Raw genomic sequence first — 22,058 nt, forward strand, 5'->3', positions numbered from 1 at the left:
TGGACGGAACCACTATGTATCCCCTTGTGTTTGCTCTTCTTCCCGATAAACAGAGGATAACATACATTAGACTGTTCAGTTTGTTGAAAAATGAAGTTCAACAATTATTAAACCAACCCCTTGCTCCAAGTAAAGTTCAGACTGATTTTGAGATGGCTGCAATCCAGGCAGTTGAGACGGAGTTTCCGCAAGCTGAAGTAAAAGGGTGCTTTTTTCACTTTACACAGGCCATTTGGAGGAAAACTCAAGAACTGGGTCTTGCTGTTTTGTACAAAGAAGATCCAGCTGTACAGACATGGATTCGGAGGGCTGCTGGACTACCACTTTTGCCCAGTGCACAAGTACAGGATGCATGGTTAGAAGCCATGAATGACGGACCTGATGTTCCACAGGCGGAGGCATTTAATGATTATGTTGTTTTAACATGGGTAGACGATGACTCCAGATTCCCTTTGATTGTATGGAACCATCATCTGACCACTGGCCCAAGAACAAATAATAATCTGGAGGGATTTCATTCCAGAATGAATCGTTCAATCCAAGTTCATCATCCAAACATATACCGATTTGTAGAATTAATCAAAGGAATAGAGACCTCCGAACGTGCTAAATTGAGACAGATAAACTTTGGAGCTGCCCCACCACCAAGAAAGAGAGTGTATAAGCAGAATGAAAATAGAATCGTGAGATTGAAGGCGCAACTAACCCTTGAACAGAAAACGCCCATTCAGTTCTTGGATGCCGTTGGACATCTGTTAAAATTAGTATAAATTGTGGAACAGACAGAAAATTGAATCGTGAGACATGTTAAAATGTGTATCCCGGGTATATGTATGTGTATAAATAAATCTAATTTTATATAATTTTGTTATGTGTTTTGTATTTAATTGTATCCGACTATTCCATTATTTACTACATGTATTATTCAAGGTAAACGGCAGGTAATTAGTAATGGGTCTTGTGTTGTTTTAACGCGTCTGCGTTATGGGACGTCTGTCTTATGGGAGGACACCAACTAGACACCTAGAGATTAACTAATTAAGTGATCAGTACTGGGTTATATTATTGTTGTTATTAATTAACTACTGCGGCAGTATATTTGTCAGCGTAGGTTAATACAGATTCCAAAGTGTATTGTGTTTTGTTGTGTTTTCTAGTGAACTAAACGTGCTATAATAACATATACTTTATATAAGATCGTATCTCTGATCATACCTACCGGCCTCGATGGCGTCGTGGCAGGCCATCGGTTTACAGGCTGGTAGGTACTGGGTTCGGATCCCAGTCGAGGCATGGGATTTTTAATCCAGATACCGACTCCAAACCCTGAGTGAGTGCTCCGCAAGGCTCAATGGGTAGGTGTAAACCACTTGCACCGACCAGTGATCCATAACTGGTTCAACAAAGGCCATGGTTTGTGCTATCCTGCCTGTGGGAAGCGCAAATAAAAGATCCCTTGCTGCCAATCGGAAGAGTAGCCCATGTAGTGGCGACAGCGGGTTTCCTCTCAATCTGTGTGGTCCTGAACCATATGTCTGACGCCATATAACCGTAAATAAAATGTGTTGAGTGCGTCGTTAAATAAAACACTTCTTTCTTTCTGATCATACCTAGACGAGCCATACTAGGGTTTAACCGCCCGTTACAGAGAGATCTAATAGATATACAGTTAGGAGAGATATTTTGATAACCGTGTTTCATTCAGTTACTGGTATTATAGGATCCCCGTGACAATATCGATATCAGCAGTGCTTCTTTATAGTAATTTCATTCTGTCACTCGTGTAAATACGCTCATACTCCGATATATCGATATCAGCAGTGCTTCTTTATAGTAATTTCATTCTGTCACTCGTGTAAATACGCTCATACTCCGATATATCGATATCAGCAGTGCTTCTTTATAGTAATTTCATTCTGTCACTCGTGGAAGCTCTTTGTTTCACTTCGAATCCTGTGTGTGTCCACCATTCAGTTGTTCTCGTTTGCGTGTGTAGGAACAATTATTATTTCAAGGTAAGCGATTACAATGACTAGCCATTTATTAAAGGCACATACCCTAGTTTTTAAACACTACGGCATATTTTTCACTATTGCAGCCGTTTATGATCACTGAAATCAAACTTTACTTATATTTTAATTTGTAGACTATCCATTTCCGTACAACCGAAGTGTTTCTGGTCATCCTGACGTTTATAATACCACAAAATGCATTTTTTTAATATGTTTAAAACCGCAGGTGCGTCTGATATGTAACAGTTGTGGAGTCGAGTTTTAGTTTCAACTTCACAGACTCTTGTTTCACTCTCTTGTAATGTTATCCAAATGTGTTACAGGTTTTAACTTAACAAAACTTAGTGTCCATTTGTACGGGTTGAAACTAGGGTGTGCACCTTTAATCCATTCTTGAAGCTGTTGAACCTGGTTTTCAACTCACGTACGTTTTAATGAATTAATGTTGGGTTTTTTCATTTTATTTTCGTGCTTATATCCAATTAAGGCTCAAGCACGCTGTCCTGGGCACACACCTCAGCTATCTGGGCTATTTGTCCAGGACAGTGGGTTAGTTGTTAGTTGGTTAGTTGTTAGTGAGAGAGAAGAGGGTGTAGTGGCCTTACACCTACCCATTGAGTCCTTAAGAACTCGCGCTGGGTTGGAGCCGGTACCGGGCTGCGAACCCTGTACCTACCAGCCTGTAGTCCGATGGCTTAACCACGACGCCACCGAGGCCGGTATTAATGTATTTACGAGTATCTCTCTTTGTTTCCGCTTAACACGTCTTCGTGCTGAGGTGTCCTTAAACGTTCGTTCATTCATTCATTTATTCAATGCCTGAATCTGGATTAGAATTTTTATTCATATTAGCATTACTACCAAAGGGCTATATTACGGAGTTGCAAACGAATCATTACGTTTTTGTTTTTGTTTTTACATGGATTACAACTAATATTGTGGGGTAGAATGATAAAAACACATGGTGAAAAGGTTTTACTAAATTAGGACAATTAGGCCAGCTTATTATGCCCGAATGTCTCCATCGTTTTCCCCATATTCGAAACTTTGTTGTGGGTGGTCCCTCTTAACCCCCCCCCCCCCTCCTCCCCCGAGAGAGAGAGAGAGAGAGAGAGAGAGAGAGAGAGAGAGAGAGAGAGAGAGAGAGAGAGAGGGAAAGAGAGAGAGAGGGAGGGAGGAATGAAAGGAGGGGAGAGAGATCAAAAGCAAAAGAGGGAAAGAGAAAAAGAAAGAGTGGAAGGGGAAATGAAGGGGGGGGGGGGTTAAAGGAAGGGAAAGTGAGGGTAGGGTGAGACGAAGAGCAAGAATGAGAGATATAAACAAGAAGGGAGATAGAGTGAGAGGGAGGGAGGGAAAGGAGAGAAAGAAAGAAAGAAAGAAAGAGAGAAAGCAGGAGAGAGAGCCGGAGAGAGTAGGATAAAGAGAGAGACAGAGACAGACAGACAGACACACACACACACACAGACAGACACACAGACAGAAAGGCCTAGACGGATAGACGAAGAGAGAGGTAGGTCACTGTCGTAACCGAGGACCTATACACAGTAACCCGAGTCTGTCATGGATTGTCGGTCCTGCTAAGCAACATTTTGTTGTCCTGTTCATGGTTGACTGCACAAGAGCATGTGTGCACCTTTTGATTCCTTTTTTCCACTCGTGGTACTTAGTAACACAGATACATGTACTTAATTGACCTACTTTAGAATCCAGTAACCGTTTCTAGGTCGTTTTGAAAGAATTATTAATTTTAATGTATTGTCAGGGCCGTAGCTAGCAGGGGGGCAAGGGGGCAGTTGCACCCCCCCCCCCCCCCGAAAAAATTCGGAAAGCATTATAGAAACTTAAAGAAAAGGAGTTTTAGACTATTAACTACTATGTTGCCCCCCCCCCCCCCCAACAAAAAATCCTAGCTACGGCCCTGATTGTACACTATCAGTCTTCCTGTCTCTGACTCTGCGAGAGAGAGACACCGAGAGAGAGAGAGAGAGAGAGAGAGAGAGAGAGAGAGAGAGAGAGAGAGAGAGAGAGAGAGAGACAGAGAGAGAGAGACAGAGACAGAGAGACATGTGTGTATATATATATATATATATATATATATATATATATATATATATATACGCGTACATATGCTGTAAATATACCATGTATTGCGTCATGAAAATAATGCGAATGGCTAACAATGGCGAGAACTGGGTGTAGAACAACAACACACACACAACCACACACAAACAACCACATACACACAACCACATACATCCCCTCTCCGACACACACAGATACACACACACACACACACACACACACACACACACACACACACAAGCACACGCACACAACCACACACATACAACTACATACACCCCGTCCGATACACACACATAGACACACGTACAGCCACATACACACACACACACACACACACACAACCAAACATACACACACACAACCACACACACAACCGCACACAAACACACAGAGAGAGAGAGAGAGAGAGAGAGAGAGAGAGAGAGAGAGAGAGAGAGAGAGAGAGTAAAGTAAAGTTTGTTTTATTTAACGACGCCGCTAGAGCACATTGATTTTTTAATATTATCATCGGCTATTGGACGTCAAACATATGGTCATTCTGACACTGTTTTTAGAGGAAACCCGCTGTCGCCACATAGGCTACTCTTTTTTACGACAGGCAGCAAGGGATCTTTTATTTGCGCTTCCCACAGGCAGGATAGCACAAACCATGGCCTTTGTTGAACCAGTTATGGATCACTGGTCGGTGCAAGTGGTTTACACCTACCCATTGAGCCTTGCGGAGCACTCACTCAGGGTTTGGAGTCGGTATCTCGATTAAAAATCCCATGCCTCGACTGGGATCCGAACCCAGTACCTACCAGCCTGTAGACCGATGGCCTGCCACGACGCCACCGAGGCCGGTAGAGAGAGAGAGAGAGAGAGAGAGAGAGAGAGAGAGAGAGAGAGAGAGAGAGAGAGAGAGAGAGAGAGAGAGAGAGAGAGAGAGAGAGAGAGAGAGAGAGAGAGAGTGTGTGTGTGTGTGTGTGTGTGTGTGAGTGAGTGAGTGAGTTATATGCGGCGCGGTCTGATTTATACCTTAGCCTGACACCCAATAGCCTGTTTTCTTTTGTGCTGGCTTGTCGTTAAACATTCATTAATTTTATTCAGTTTCAAAACACTACTACATGTGTATTTTGTTACTCTGTACGCTAGCTCGAATATCTTCTAGCCCTATCCAATTCATGGGAGGATAATTTACAATACAGTTTATATACTCAACAAAACATGTAGGCTAACACAATCGCTCAAAATTGGAAATGTTTTTTGTTGATTATTTTATTCTGGGTCATTGTAGTTCCACCATCAAAAGACAAGGGGTTTTAGCCAATTTGTTAAAATATCTGCTCTTGTGGTGTCGTCTTTAACTTTCGGTAATTTTTATAAATTATCACGAAAACCTCACCGTGTTTAAGAATGTTTGCCTGTATTGATCACGGTTCCGATTTTACTCAAACAATGTTTAGATGTCATCTGTGATCAAAATTGTGATTAGCAGTGCATATAATTACATGAATTTTCCTGTCTGTGGGAAAGTGCATATTATAAAAGATCCCTTGCTGCTAATGGAAAAATGTAGCGGGTTTCTTCCGTTGACTACGAGTCAGAATTACCAAATGTTTGACATCCAATAGCCGATGATTAATCTATGTGCTCTAGTGGTGTCTTTAAACAAAATAAACTTTTTAAATTGCCGGAAAGTCTACTGACCCTTAATTAATTTTGTTGAGTGTATATATGTGAAGATAAATTGGATAGAGTGAGATGACATTCGAGCTACTTGAACTGCAGATGTTAGGAAATACCGTTAGAGGCCACCGGAGAAACCCCCCCCCCCCCTCCCCACCTGTATGCTTCAAAAATAGCTTGTTACCCCCACCACCCCAGGCGCATGTGCGGAAAATTTTGTAGGGGTTAGAGATTGGGCGAGCGATGAGGGGTTCGGGTGAAGCTCCCTGGAAAACATATTTAAATTTGTTTTTAAATAAATAAAAGAAACAATTGCGTGCAACAAGTGGGTTTTGATCAACAAAAACTCAGGCGTGTGTGCAGACCCTTCCCCTCCTTGCTAATTTTTTTTTTTTTTTGGTCCAATGTATTTTCCGGGGGAACATGACCCGCCCGACTCCCCCCCCCCCCCCCCCCCCACACACACACACACTCTAAAATCTCTTTGCTCGCCACAGTGCAAAACTCCCTCCAGCGCAATTCCTTGCACACAACACGCGCCTGAATCTGCCATCTCCCCCATCCACCCCCTCCCATTTACACTTACACGCCTCCCTTACTTTAACCATCGGGTCTATTTACTGGTTAGATGTTTGTGTCGCATATTGTGTGTAGACGCAGTCTACCGTGAACAAGTATTCTTTCTGTAGGGTGCATTGTACCGAAAAAGAAAAGTATGTGTCAAAGTTCGATGTGACTCGGTATGGGTTTTTTGTTTGTTTGTTTATTGTTATTTTTGTTTAGTGTTTTTTTGTGTGCAAATACTATTATCCATTGACAATATATAAATACACTTTTATTTGTTATACAATTGTTATAGTATATACAAGAGGCTGAAATCAGTGTAGAGTAACCCTAAAAATAGAACTGTGATTTTTAGCAAACATTCGGGTTGCTAATAAAAGTTATGGTATGTGACCCCCTATTTTCTTCAAGGTAGATTAAATATGAGGTGCCACACTTTCCTTTGGGTGTACTGCCTAGGTGTGTCGATACGCTGCTTATTTATTCGTTTTAGGAGTAAACGTTAACATTATCATCAATAGGAACTTATTTCATACATTGGAACCTATGCCACCCGTTGGGTCTCAATAAGGGCTTCCAGTTAGTGAACTCATTCTGAACAGGGATTCTACGCGGTCTGTGACCACATTTTGCATGTCCGTTGTACGCAGTAAAGCGGAGTGGTTTAAAAACTGGAACTTGAAGGTAAAACATTTAGTATCAATAGATCCATGTATTTCTTGATACAATATTAAAAATTTGAAGTGCGCGCGCGCGTGGGTGAATATATATCAAACATCGCTGCTGCTACAAAATGGGGGGCTCATGGCCCACTAATCCCCCCCCCCCTCCCCACACACACACACTTTCTACGCCAGTGTAAAGCCAACCAAGTAAGTTATATTTTTAAATATCGTGCTCAACGTTCAAATTTAAAACTGTAAACTCCATTCCCATGCATTCTGTAATATCCAGCCGATAATCCAGGGTAGAGGTGTCGACTGTGCATCCCTCCCCCTTCAGGTTTCAAATCTATCGCGTGATTTCACATTCCATTGTAGTGCGCCGCCACACCAATGAAGTGCGAAGGCGGATCTAAGATTTCTGAGGAGTGACAGAATTTTTAAAAGCTAGGGACCTCTTAAACCCCCAGATGCGCGGATCAATGGTTCAAGGCTATTTTATCATTGTAATATGTGGCATTCAGGGGCGTAGCGTGATATGAACCAAGTGGACCTTTTTCTATTTTGTTTTTGCACCACCCGAAACTCCATATTTATAAACCTGTATGTTTTAGTACTGAAAGCGGATCATTTGCTTCAGCGGGGGGGGGGGGGGGGGGGGGGGGGGTCCCCCCCCCCCCCCCAGCCTACGCCCATGGCATTCCGGTATAACTTTATGCGCGTTATGAAAACTCGAAGTTTAAACGCAAAGTAGGCTAAAAAATATTGTCTTGAATATCAGTGATTAATTTAAATATGAAAAGGAAGAAATTTTAAATTGACCTGTCATCTCCACGTGTCAGAAGAGAAGAGAAGAAAAGAAAACAGACCGTTACCCTATTTCGCTCTGGGCCACCAACTAGTTTTTAACGTGCACATTCAGAGCAAGCTTTTGTAGCGCACGCCTGTCCTGGGCACAAGTGCCGGTCTCGGCCGGCTCCTCCGTCCAGGACAGGAAATGGTTGGGGTGGGAGCATCAGAGTATATATACACATACGTCAATGTGCGGATCTGGGGCGTAGCCAGAGAGGAAAAAACGCCGAGTCAAACCCAGACCTGTAAAATAAATATCAGTGTCATGGGAACAATAAAATAAATCTGAGGAAATTCCAGACGAGGCAAGCGCCTCATCTGCCTCATGCTGCAGGCCCGTAGCCAGGATTTTTAGAGGGGGGTCGTTTTGCCCGAGTTGCTTGGGGGCTCCGGGGCATATTGAAAAAACCCAACACCATGGCTACGGGCCTGTGCTGGCTACGCCATGTGCGGATCCAGGTGATGGGTGCTAGGGTTGCGCACCCTCTTCTCCGAAAATCATGTACCACTATATATACGTCGAGATAACAAAAAAATAATATCTATATTTAATGTATAATATTAAAAAATATACACGAAATTACAACTTAAAAGTTATATGTTTATTTTAAAGCCATAAACGTCTTCATGTGTTATTCCTGAAGTTGCGTCATTTGTGGTGCGTATAGCCTAGTTCAAACTCGGTTTCACCGGCGAACTGGCCTCAGACCACAATTAATTTCGCTATATGTTTCTATATAGCCTTAGTGACTATAACATTTTTATTAATATCAGCAGGCCCATGGATTTTTGTATGTTTTTTCAGGGACACATACCCTGAAAAGGATAACCCTGTTGTCCAGCTCTTTCTCCCAGGATATTGGTTTAAACAAACATACCCACTAAATCTGGCCAGAGTAAAAACATTTTACACAAAAAGCACTGCTTTTGCATGGGCCAGAATTACCACAAACAAGTCTTCAATGTCAACAAGTTACACATGTTTACAAACATCATGGTATCCCCTGTCACTTCAGTCAAACAGTTGCCACTAAATAGCTGTCTGCCATGAAATAATCACAGTTAAACAGCAGACTACTTGCGCGGTCAAATTTCCGGATTTTGGACAACCAAATGGGAAGATAACTGTAATCTGATGGTGTATACCTATGTAATATCTGTAGGGCATATTCATATTAATATGCATTTATATGGACTGTTTTGCCTTTTACAAAGTGGCTACATGTCTAATACAGTAAATGAAGTAGATTAAGTAAATACAGCAGGTCAAAATTGAATATGAGGCCTATCATGTCTAATTTTCCCTGAAATTAGTGTGTAAACATTTGTTGCAAATGGCCCCAATTTTGTGACTTTCACCATCCCTCTGACACATTTCTAATAATGTATCATGAATTCAGTCACCATATCTTTACTAAGCCTCCACTTATCATATCTAAAATGCAAAATTTTACAGTTTTAGATTTATTTTTTTTCAAAAATTTAAATTTAAGTTTAATATTTAATTAAAAAAGAAGTAAAATCTAATGATTGATTTTATTTCCTTTAAATATTTCAAAATCTTTCCAAGACAACACTGTGCAGATAGAACATATGTAGAAGAAAAAATAGCTGCTCATTGAATGAAGAAATTCCAAAATTTGATAAAGTTATTACATTTTGAAGTTGGTGTCCCTCAAGTTTCCATTGCTAAAATTGGCCATGGCAAGGCACTGTGGTAGGTGTTTTAACACAGCCTCTGTATACTCTCAGTTTAAAGGTGACATACCGATACTTACCGAGCATTGCTTTAATATGTATATCATTGGAATGAATTAGTGTGGGCCAGTTTTTAGGGGAAAAAAATGGACTGATAGGCCTCAGATTACAGTTATCTTCCCATTTGGTTGTCCAAAATCCGGAAGTTTGACCGCGCAAGTAGTCTGCTGTTTGACTGTGATTATTTCATGGCAGACAGCTATGAAGTGGCAACTGTTTGACTGAAGTGACAGGGGATAGCATGTAGTTTGTAAACATGTGTAACTTGTTGACATTGAAGACTTGTTTGTGGTAATTCCGGCCCATGCAAAAGTAGTGCTTTTTGTGTAAAATGGGTGTACTCCGGCCTGGTTTAGAGGGTGTGTCTGTTTAAACCAATATGCTGGGAGAAAGAGCTGGACAACAGGGGTTGTCCTTTTCAGGGTATGTGTCCCCCATGCAGGCAAAGGTACATACAAAACTTCACGGGCCTGCTGATATTAATAAAAATGTTATAGCCACTAAGGCTATATAGAAACATATAGCGAAATTAATAGTGGTCTGAGGCCAACTTGTTCGGCGTGTTTTTGAAGGCGGAAGAGTTGAGTGCAGAAAGAGTACAGCACGAGTTATCTGCCCCGCTGAGCAAGGTCAATGTTTTGACACCTGTGTGTTTATGTTACATGTATTCGTGTGTGACGGAGCTCCTAACTGGTACACTGTTTTAACCTGGTTTAAACAGACCTCAGCAAATCAAATTCGTTTGTGGTAATGGGTACATATCTGTCCTGCACGGTTGTTTGTTGGGTCCCCGTAATAGCGAATGGGATCCTCTGTAGTATTGCTAATGTATTGACACTTGTAACTATCGATTTTGTACGTGTAAACAATGTCATGATTTATTAAAGACCGTGATAAAGCGATCAGGGCTGTCGGGGCAAATAAGACATGTATGAAGCAATGATAAGGTTGGCACTTCATGCCAGAAAAAAGAAAAAATAAAAAATAAATGAATGAATAATTATACTGATAATAAAATAAATAAATAAATAAATAAATAATATAATAAATATTTAATAAATAATAAGTATTAATAATAAATAAATAAATAAATAAATAGCAAAAGATTTAAATAAATAAAATTAAAATTAAATAAAGAGTCCAAATAACCATATAGTAGTACAATAACAGCAGTAGAAGCAATTGCATAAGTTGTAATTATTAATTAAATGGTAATAGTAGTCTAGTAGTAGTAATAGTAATATTAGTAGTTAGTTCATTTCATTGAAGAAAAGAACATATTTAAACTTTAAAGGGACATTCCTGAGTTTGCTGCAATTTTTAAGATGTTATCGACTAACAGAGATTTTTTAACGCTTGTAATTACATATCAAATATATTTTTCTGCATAAAATATTAGTGGCTGTATATTAAACGTGTTTTTGATCGTTCTAATATTTGTACACAGTAAAATTTTATTTTGTTTCCTAAAATAATGTTTTTTTCGTACGTACTAAATTATTTGAAGACAAAATCCAGTTTGGTATTCTTACAAATATTAAGATGACCAGAAACACATTAAATATACAGACACTGATATTCTAAACAAGAAAATATATTTAATATGTAAGTTTAATCGTGGATATATTTTATTAGGGTTTATCTTACAATGCAGCAAACTCGGGAATGTCCCTTTAATAATTATGTCTCTCTGTTTATGATTTTATTCTTAGATTCTATTTAATGGATACAATGTAACCCAGTAATCTGTAACCCTTCACCCATTTCAATCTTGTGGGTACAAAAATAGCACCACTGACTTTCAGAAGTTTGCCTTATTTATTCTAAACTGTATTTAAGAATATAAATTTTTTTTTTTTACGGACTTTAAAATAAAAAGGGGGTGGGTTTTTTGGGGGGTTTTTGGGGTTTTTTTTTAATAAACCGGCGTCGTGGTTAGGCCATCGGTCTACAGGCTGGTAGGTACTGGGTTTGGATCCCAGTCGAGGCATGGGATTTTTAATCCAGATACCGACTCCTAACCCTGAGTGAGTGTTCCGCAAGGCTCAATGGGTAGGTGTAAAGCACTTACAGCGACCAGTGATCCATAGCTGGTTCAACAAAGGCCATGGTTTGTGCTATCCTGCCTGTGGGAAGTGCAAATAAAAGATCCCTTGCTGCTAATCGGAAAGAGTAGCCCATGTAGTGGCGACAGCGGGTTTCCTCTCAAAATCTGTGTGGTCCTTAACCATATGTCTGACGCCATATAACCATAAATAAAATGTGTTGAGTGCGTCGTTAAATAAAACATTTCTTTCTTTTTTCTTTTTTTTATAAAATCATCAAAAAGGACACTGCAAACAGGTTTCTCCCCCACCCCTTCCACTGTGGATTCAGATGCATACCATCTACACAGGGGTTTCCAGGCATGCTCCCTGGAAATGTTTGAAATAAAAATGTTCAGACACCAGTCTAATTAAAATTAGCTCCACTGGTTAATTACTATTACCTGTGGATCTAACAGCACCCTGTTGGAGCTCATGTCCAACTGACCTTTCATTCGACCAATCAAATCCTTACTTGCAAAATCATGCCAGTGATTTGAAAAGAATTTGAAAACATTCTCCCAAATAACGTTATAAAAGGCGAAGTGTGATTGGTCGATATTTAAATTATAATTAATAGATGAAATGTCTCTTGGACATGGGAGTACATGCAATGCTATTACATCTACTGGTAGACCAGTAGAGCTAATTTTAATCAGATTGGTTCAGAAACGTGTATTTAGGGCAAGTAAGTGCGTTATATATTGTAGATGATGCTTTTTTCTTTCTTTTTTTAAAGTCATCAAAAAGGGCACTTCAAACATGTTTCTCACCACATAATCCCCTCCAACCCATCCACCCCCCCATCCCACCCCCACCACCCCACCCCGCCACTCTGGATCCACATGTATACCAGTAATGGTAAATGGAGTTGTTTGATTGAATATTAATTTATATACATAATATATAATTTGTGTTAGTTTCCATAAACGACTTCCATTGAAGTTTGCCGGCAGGACGTAGCCTAGTGGTAAAAGCGTTTCCTTGATGCGCAGTTGGTCTTGGATCGATCCCTGTCGGTGGACCCATTGGGCTATTTCTCGCTCCAGCCAGTGGTATGTACTGTCCTGTCTGTGGGATGGTGCATATAAAAGATCCCTTGCTGCTAATCGAAAAGAGTAGCCCATGAAGTGGTGACAGCAGGTTTCCTCGATCAATATCTGTGTGGTCCTTAACCATATGTCTGACACCATATAACCGTAAATAAAATGTGTTTAGTGCGTCGTTAAATAAAACATTTCCCTCCTTCCTTCCATTGAAGTGTGTTCACATGTAGTAATCATATGCTTCAATACCACACAGGGGCGGGACATTGCCCAGTGGTAAAGTGCTTGCTTGATTCATGGCCGGTTTAGGATCAATCCCCATCAGTGGCCTCATTGGGCTATTTCTTGTTCCAGCCAGTGCTGCATGACTGGTGTAACAAAGGCTGTGGTATGTACTCTCCCAATCTAATTAAAATTAGCTCCACTATTACATGTGGATCTAACAGCAGCCAGTTGGAGCTTATGTCCACCAATCAAAACCTTACTTGCAGAATCATGCCAGTGATTTGAAAATAATTTGAAAATATTCCGAATTATCCTGAGGGTATATGATATGTTTCATATGAATAAAAGATCCCTTGCTGCTAATCGAAAAGAGTAGCCCATGATGACAGCGGGTTTCCTCAATCTATATCTGTGTTGTCCTTAATCATATGTCTGATGCCATATAACCATAAATAAAATGTGTTGAGTGTGTCGTTAAATAAAACATTTCCTTCCTTCAAACATATTTTATTTTTTATTCCATTTTTTTCCTTCTGTTTTTTTTCAGAGATGTTAACATTGAAGTTGGAGAAGAATGAAAATAAGGACTTTGTGGAATTGACCTTTCTAAACATTCTTAACAGGGTACAGAGGTCATAGGGCATGACCTTGAGGTTGTCTGTGAAAACATAACTCATCAGTATGGTGGTGACTCTACAAAGTATTATTGCTATTTTTAGCATTTATGTTTTTGATGTGATCCGACCCTGTGGATCAGCACCGACAAATTACAGCACGACAACACCAACACCAACACCGGATGTAGCAAATAACAAGTCAGATGAAGGGATTCAGGTGGCCGGGTTGGATTTTGAAACGGTTAAATCTCCGCTGGTATATACAGTTGTTGTTCTGTTAGCAGGGCTGAGTAAAATCAGTGAGTATCAGTCACATACCCAAGTTTTGGAATGGATCGGTGGATGGATGGATGGATGGATGGATGGATGGATGGATGGATGGATGAATGGAGGATGGATAGATGTGTAGGTTTTAGGTGGATGGATAAAGGATGGATAGATGGGGGTGTGCATGGGTTTTATAAAGGTGGATGGGTTTTATAAGGGTGGATGGGTTTTAGTTGGTTGGATGGATGGATGAATGATGGATGGGTGGATTTTAGGTGGATGGATGAAGGATGGATGGGTGGATAAAGGATGAATAGATGAGTGGGTGGGTGGGTTTTATAAGGGTTTAGGTGGTTGGATGGATGGATGAATGATAGATGGGTGAGATTTAGGTGGATGGATGGGTTGTTTTTAGATGGATGAAGGATGGATGGGTGGATAAAGGATGAATAGACGAGTTGGTGGGTGGGTTGTATAAGGGTTTAGGTGGTTGGATGGATGGATGAATGATAGATGGGTGAGATTTAGGTGGATGGATGGGTTGTATGTAGATGGATGAAGGATGGATGGGTGGATAAAGGATGAATAGATGAGTGGGTGGGTGGGTTTTATAAGGGTTTAGGTGGTTGGATGGATGGATGAATGATAGATGGATGAGATTTAGGTGGATGGATGGGTTGTATGTAGATGAATGGGTGGATGGATGGATAGATGGATGGGGTTTTGATGGATAGTCCTTAATTGGATATAAGCACTGAAATAAGTTCAAATTAAAATGATGGATAGTGTATGTATGGATGGATGGATGATTGATGGGTACCAGTAGGTTTTAGGTGGATGGATATATACTGAATGGGTTTTAGGTGGATTGATGTATGGATGGATGGATGGATGAATGGATAGATGGTGGGTATTATATGGATGAATTGTTTTTAGAAGGATGAATAATGTATGGCTGGATGAATCGATAGATAGATAGATGGGTGGGTTTTATTTGGATGGATTACTTTTAGATGGATGGATTAATGGAAAATGGATGGATGAAAGATGGATGGATGAAGGATGTATGGAAGTATAGATGGGTTTTATATGGATTGATTAGTTTTAGATGAATGGATGGATGGATGGGTTTTAGGTGTGTATGTGGATGGATGGACAGATGCATTGACAGATGAATGGATGCAATAATTGATGGATAGGTGGATGGATGGACAGAGGATGGATGTATGGGTGGGTTTTAGATGGATGGATGGATGAATGCAGCAAAATGACCAGGTATTTAAAAAAAAAGAAATTGCAGGGAATGATTAATTGCTCATGTAACTTTAATTATGGGAAGCCATTTAAGATATTTCTTTTCCCATAACTTACCTATGACATCCATGTCATAAACCCATGTGATCATTTTAGTTTATTAACCTGGTTAATAATGGTCTCTCGGTAATGTGTTGCTGTGGATGGGTCATTTGTTTACAAGCCAACAAGACCTGTATTCCTGAGCATAACATTTTCAAAGATGTAGTTAAAATGCATGACGTCAAACTAATTTGTGCTAATCGTGATGACATCATATTACCGATGGCGGTGACTTTAGTACTGTGCTTTACTAAAAATTGAATGAAAATTTTATTTTAGAAGTGTTATATGATAAATAGAATTCACTACTCGTGTTTTCTAATATGTAAAATATCAACCTCGCCTAGTTAAACAGTATTTGTCTCAGCAGAGCCTCGACAAATACCGATTAACATAGACTCAGTTGATATTTTCCATATTATAAAATATTCATGACGAATCCTCTATATATGCATAGCTTCTGTATTCTGACTCCAGTGGACTTGGTTTGAGTTTGGAGTTTTCCTTCTCCTAGGAGAGTTTCCTTACTAGGATTCTGAGCCTCTCCAGCCCAGTTTTGATTTTGGAGTTTGCTTCTCCTAGACAGTTGTCTGTCTTGACTCATGTCTTCTGTCTGTCCAGTCCATATTAGTCTTGTCTCTACCCTTTGACCAGTCCAGCTTGGGTGACCCTACCAGGAGCTGATGCTCCAGCTGGCATAGCTCTCTGAGTCATTGAGACATGCAAGCTACCTCACCACGTCAAGGAATGGACCATGAGATAGTCTCTATATTTATCCTATATAAATTATATTCATGCTAAGGCAAGCTATACATCACTCTTGTTGAATTAGTCTCAGGAGAGTGATGGTGAGTGAGAGTGATTGCTCCCCTTAAATGACGAGGTCTAAACCAAACACCCCAAAAACCCAGCTTCTCAATTTCATCAATTATTCAGAAATGACCCGAACCATATTGAAGGGACATACCCTAGTTTTTAAACACTAAGGCATATTTTTCACTCTTAGTTTATAATCACTGAAATCAAACATTACTTATATTTTATTGTTTAGATAATCCATTTCCGTACAACCGACGTGTTTGTGGTCATCCTGGTGTTTCTAATACCACAAAATGCATTTTTCATATTTTTAAAAACGCACGTGTGTCTGAGAAATAACAGTTATGGAGTTGAATTTTAGTCTATTTTTAATGATCTTTCACCATTTCAGCTTCACACACTCTTGTTTTACTCTCTTGTAACATCCAAATGTGTTACAGGTTTGTTGTAACTTAACAAAACTTAGTGTCCACTTTTACGGGTTGAAACTAGGGTCTGCACCTTTAAGAAGCCAAATTAGCCAATTACAAATGATTAAATACACATTATGTAAGACTAAGAATATCTTTATATGCTAAAGTATTTGATAAATTGCTGACTTTAAGAAGCCAAATTAGCCAATTACAAATGATTAAATACACATTATGTAAGACTAAGAATATCTTTATATGCTAAAGTATTTGATAAATTGCTGACTTTAAGAAGCCAAATTAGCCAATTACAAATGATTAAATACACATTATGTAAGACTAAGAATATCTTTATATGCTAAAGTATTTGATAAATTGCTGACTATTTAAAGTATTTTTAAAAGTATTTTTCAAATGCAGAGTTATGAAATTGGCTAAAGCAAAATCCTTTCCAGAGTGAGTCATACATGAGTTATTTCCCTTTAATAGAAAATCGTACATGGTTCTAATACATGTAATACAGACTACTTTTACACCACATGATACATTGTATTCTTGTGATTAAAAAAAACCCAACAACATTTGCACAATATAATAGATTGAGTTTGATCAGAGATGCATAAAAATTACATAAATTCAAATATGCATAGAGATTTCAGCATTTGAAAGATTATTTAAGTGGGTTTTTTTTAAATGTGGCTGACATCATTGTAAGCTTATATTTAAAATTTTAACCACATCATGTATTTTTTTCTTTTTCAGTTTACCATTATGCAAACTTCTTATCAGCAAAGGTGCCAGAATCATGGTGAGAATTAATTTAATTCTATTACTATTATTATTATTATTATTATTATTATTTAAGCCAAAAAAAAACAACCCCAAAACCCACAAACTGACTCAGTCTTATTTGACTTTTTGAATATTTTCAACTGTCAAGAAATCTTGATTTGCAGGCATTGCAATAAGTCGAAGATGGTCATTCTGGTTACCAGGGGTTTCCCACATATTAAGAAAGTTGACTATGCTATGCAAGTACGGCGGAAGCAAGTAGACATTGGGGGTGGGGGGGCTGACTGAGATTGAGGCACAAAGAAAAGTTTCTAGGGGGATCGAGGTATGCTCCCCTGTAAACTTTTGAAAACTATATGTCCTAAAATGCAATTTCCTGCATTCTACAAGTAAAATTCATCTCTGCCTTAAGATTTACTATCAATAATAATTGATTCAGAATTATTGAAGGAGCTAGAGTCACCCCAGCCCTCTCTGCTCCGCTGTACCTGCTATACCTTAGCCCATGGTGAGAGGAGGAGCGGGGGGTGGGGGGGTGGGGGCTAGAGTTCTTCCAGCCCCCTCAGCTCCGCTATACCTGCTATGCCTTAGCCCATGTTGAGAGGAGGAGGGGGGGGGGGGGGGGTTAGAGATTTTGCTGAAGTTGGTTTCTAAAGCTGCAATCACTCCTTTCCATCTTTTTTCTAATTTTTGTCTTGGTAATGTTTCAACTGTTTATTTCCATTTTCCTTTGCTTGTCACTTTTTGGTACCTTCCTACACCACTGTTAACTGTAGACCAAATGTTACTTGTAGGGTCTACCATATGTTTGATACTACAAAACCTCTGATTGGATAATATGTTGATGTTGTTGGTTTTTCTTTTACCATTAATGTTTGACCATCTTGTTAAAATGAAATACCTTTTTTTTCCAATGAACAAGGTAAAATTTAATGTGATATTTATATTTTTCAGTATGCTGATCATTTTGGGGACCATATTTGGGGCAATAATTCAGTAAGTACATTATTATATATATATATATATATATATATATATATATATATATATATATATATATTATATATATATATATATATATATATATATATATATATATATATATATATTATAATAATTCAGTAAGTATATTATATATACTCTTCAAAAGAAGAAACGCAAAACCACATTGTCGTAACATTTGGAGAATTGATTTAATTATTGAATGGTGAGTCCGATAATTACCAAATGTTGCAGGATTGTTCACATTTCACTCTAGTCCATTGTGAGTAAGTGATAGGACACACCACCAAGGTCAAGGTCATCTGGAGTCAATACCGGGTGTGGCCTCCGCGTGTGTTGACAACTGCCTGGCACCGCCTGCCCATTGAAGCAACCAGAGTACGGATGACGTCCCGGGGATGGTGGCCCACTCGGCCTGCAAGGCTGCTGCCAGCTCGGGCAGGGTCTGGGGCTGTGGTTGTCGCTGTCGGAGGCGTCGGTCCAACTCGTCCCATAGATGCTCAATTGGGTTCAAATCCGGTGATGTCGATGGCCAAGGAAGGACATTAATGTTGTTGTTCTGTAGGAAAGCCGTTGTGAGACGTGCTGTGTGAGGCCTGGCGTTGTCATGTTGGAACACTGCGTTGGCGTTGGCCATAACTGGAACGATGTGTGGCCGGAGGATCTGGTCAATGTAGCCCTGTGCATTCAGGTTGCCCTGCACGTGGACCAGGTCAGTTCTGCCAGTGTGTGAGATGGCTGCCCACACCATGACACTACCCCCGCCGAATCTGTCCACTTCCTGCACGCAGTTTGCCGCATAACGTTCACCACGACACCTATACACGCGACATCTTCCATCATGACGTCGGAGCAGAAATCGGGACTCGTCACTGAACCACACCTGTCTCCATCGCAGTTGAGGCCATTGTCGATGAATCTGGCACCACTGCAGTCGGGAGTCGACGGTGTTGTGGTGTTAAGATGACACCTCGAACTGGACGTCTGGCACGAATTCCTACCTCACGTAGGCGGTTCCGTACGGTCTGGTCGGATATCCTGCGCAAACCTGGTATTGCTGCGGCTGTAGAGGTGGCAGTAGTCAATCGTTCCCGAAGGTGGCGTACCCGGATGTAGCGGTCCTGCCCGGGGGTAGTGACCCGTGGTCGACCGGATCTAGGGAGGTCACGTGTTGATCCATGTTGCTGGTAACGGTCCCACAGTCTGGAGATGGTGCTTGGGGACACATGGAATGCCCTGGCAACGGCCGTTCTGGATTCGCCTGCGTCTAGTCGCCCGATGGCATTGTTTCTCTGCGGTTCACTGAGACGTGGCATGTCCTGGATTGTCAACTGTCGGCCAGATACAGAGGCCAGGCAAGCGAACACCCTGCACTTTTATACTGTCGGTGTTCATGTTGCACGTGCAGACAACGCACGTGCAGTGGTGACATGGTTTGCACGTGGCTGCGTTTTTGCGAATATTCACATTTTGGAACTTTATTGTACAGTAGCTGCGTTTTATCGAATGTAACCGTGGGAATGTGTTTGGGACATGCAATGACCTTATATTCATAAAGCATGAACCGGTAGGAAACATAAAATCGGAGTTATAACCCATTTGTACCCTTTTGCGTTTCTTTTTTTGAAGAGTATATATATATATATATATATATATATATAATAATAATAATAATAATTTGATAAGTACATTATTATATATATACAATAATTCAGTAAGTACATTATTATATATGTACAACAATTCGGTAAGTACATTATTATATATACCATATATATACATTTATTTATGTACATACGTTTATTTCCGTGTATATAATAAGTACACAAGAAATAGGCTGTGTTATGAAATACATGTACATGTACATACATAAATTTTGCTGTTATTACATACTTACATAATGTATTACAATCTTAGTATTATTACATACTTATATAATGTATAACAATCTTAGTATTATTACATTCTTATATAATGTATAACAATCTTAGTATTATTACATTCTTATATAATGTATAACAATTTGTAATACTTGGTATTATTCACAAACAATGTACATATATTATCATTTCTCTTGTTATTATTCCATACTTGCATTACATGCTACTATAATTATACAACTACTTAAATGTATATTAGGGCCTCCGTGAGTCCAACTACTCCAGGGTGAAACTCAACCTGGACCCGAGTACCCGACACTTACACTAGATGTTAATGAGACCAAGGAATAAAGTAAAATAGCATTATGCATCTTAATTCCAGCGCTGAGCATGGATGCCAAATCATGCTGTTGTATTGCATTGCAGACACTCTCAATGTAATGTAAGCGGCTGCAAGCATGTTGCCAACTGATGTAAAACCTATATTTAAATGAGAATGCTCTTCCTTGCACAGTGCTTCAACTTTAATTGAATATATAGGGATGTTAAAGTGACAGACCCTAGTTTTTAAAAACGCACATTCGTCTGAGAAGTAATGGTTATCGAAACAAGCTCTAGTTATTTTTAGAAACGGATTTTCCCTGTTTAAACATCACAGACTTTAGCTTCTCTCTTTTATAACCGTATCCAAATGTTTGTAGATTAACTAACCTCAGGACCGGATTTAGACCTTGTGGGGCCCGGGGAACTTCAGGTTCGGGGGCACTTCAGATTCTGGGACACCTCAACATAGAAATTAAATTACTTGACAAATAAAACAATTAGCTAATTTTATAATTATTACATTTTAAAAAAAAGAAAGTCCTTAATCTGGGGGCCCCTCTGGCAGGGGGGCCTGGGGCAATTGCCCCCTTTGCCCCTTACAAATCTGGCACTGACTAACCTTAGTGTCCATTTTTCACAGGCTGAAACTAGGACCTGCGTCTTTAAGATGTTATGTTATCCTATTCTATCCTAGTTCTTGCATGGGTACTCGAGTCATGAGAATGGACTCGAGTCTTGGTAGATTTGACCCGAGTACTCAAGTACTCGTGGAGACCCTAATGTGTATACATTTTTAAGTGATGTTCCGATCATTGATTATGATCGAAAATTGATCAGTTTGACTCTATCGATTTGATGGTCGATTATAAAAATCCATAATCGATTGTGTGGGAAAATGTTAACTGTAATTGTACCCCCAATTTAGATGCTATAATTGATTTAAATATGTCGGGGTTAGTGTTTATTTTCATGTCTACATAAATAAAAAGCTATATTAAATAGTTATTAAAGGTAAAATGTACTATTTGTAGGGTCCAGATACCAGTGAACACGGCAATATGTACCTGACCCTTATTATTCAAATCCTTCTTATGTTCATATAATTGAAACCGATTGTCAGCACTGGCGTAGGGGGGGGGGGGGGGGGGGGGGGGGGCAAGGGTGGCATGTACCCCCATTTTGTGGGAGCAGTGATGTTTTTTTTAATATATTTATACAAGTATATATATATATATTTATATATTTATATATATATATATATATATATATATATATATATATATATATATATATATATATATTTATATGTGTATATATTTATATGTGTATATGTGTGTGTGACCGGCCTCGGTGGCGTCGTGGCAGGCCATCTGTCTACAGGCTGGTAGGTACTGGGTTCGGATCCCAGTCGAGGCATGGGATTTTTAATCCAGATACCGACTCCAAACCCTGAGTGAGTGCTCCGCAAGGCTCATTGGGTAGGTGTAAACCACTTGCACCGACCAGTGATCCATAACTGGTTCAACAAAGGCCATGGTTTGTGCTATCCTGCCTGTGGGAAGCGCAAATAAAAGATCCCTTGCTGCCTGTCGTAAAAAGAGTAGCCTACATGTATGTGGCGACAGCGGGTTTCCT

At 39.6% G+C, this 22,058-nt stretch overlaps 1 protein-coding gene across 1 annotated transcript in view; it reads left to right on the top strand.

The window, feature by feature from the left end:
- Positions 1-6,931: 6,931 nt before the first annotated feature.
- LOC121370124 (sodium/hydrogen exchanger 1-like) overlaps positions 6,932-22,058 on the top strand; it is a 61,120-nt gene continuing 45,993 nt past the window's right edge. Inside the window, exons 1-4 of the mRNA XM_041495230.1 lie at positions 6,932-7,013; positions 13,504-13,872; positions 17,188-17,233; positions 18,172-18,213. Of these exons, the coding sequence (XP_041351164.1) occupies positions 13,638-13,872; positions 17,188-17,233; positions 18,172-18,213 (323 nt within the window). The 5' untranslated portion in view covers positions 6,932-7,013; positions 13,504-13,637. The remainder of the gene's footprint in view (positions 7,014-13,503; positions 13,873-17,187; positions 17,234-18,171; positions 18,214-22,058) is intronic.

This window comes from Gigantopelta aegis, chromosome 1 (assembly GCF_016097555.1).
Source record: "Gigantopelta aegis isolate Gae_Host chromosome 1, Gae_host_genome, whole genome shotgun sequence".
NCBI lineage: Eukaryota > Metazoa > Mollusca > Gastropoda > Neomphalida > Peltospiridae > Gigantopelta > Gigantopelta aegis.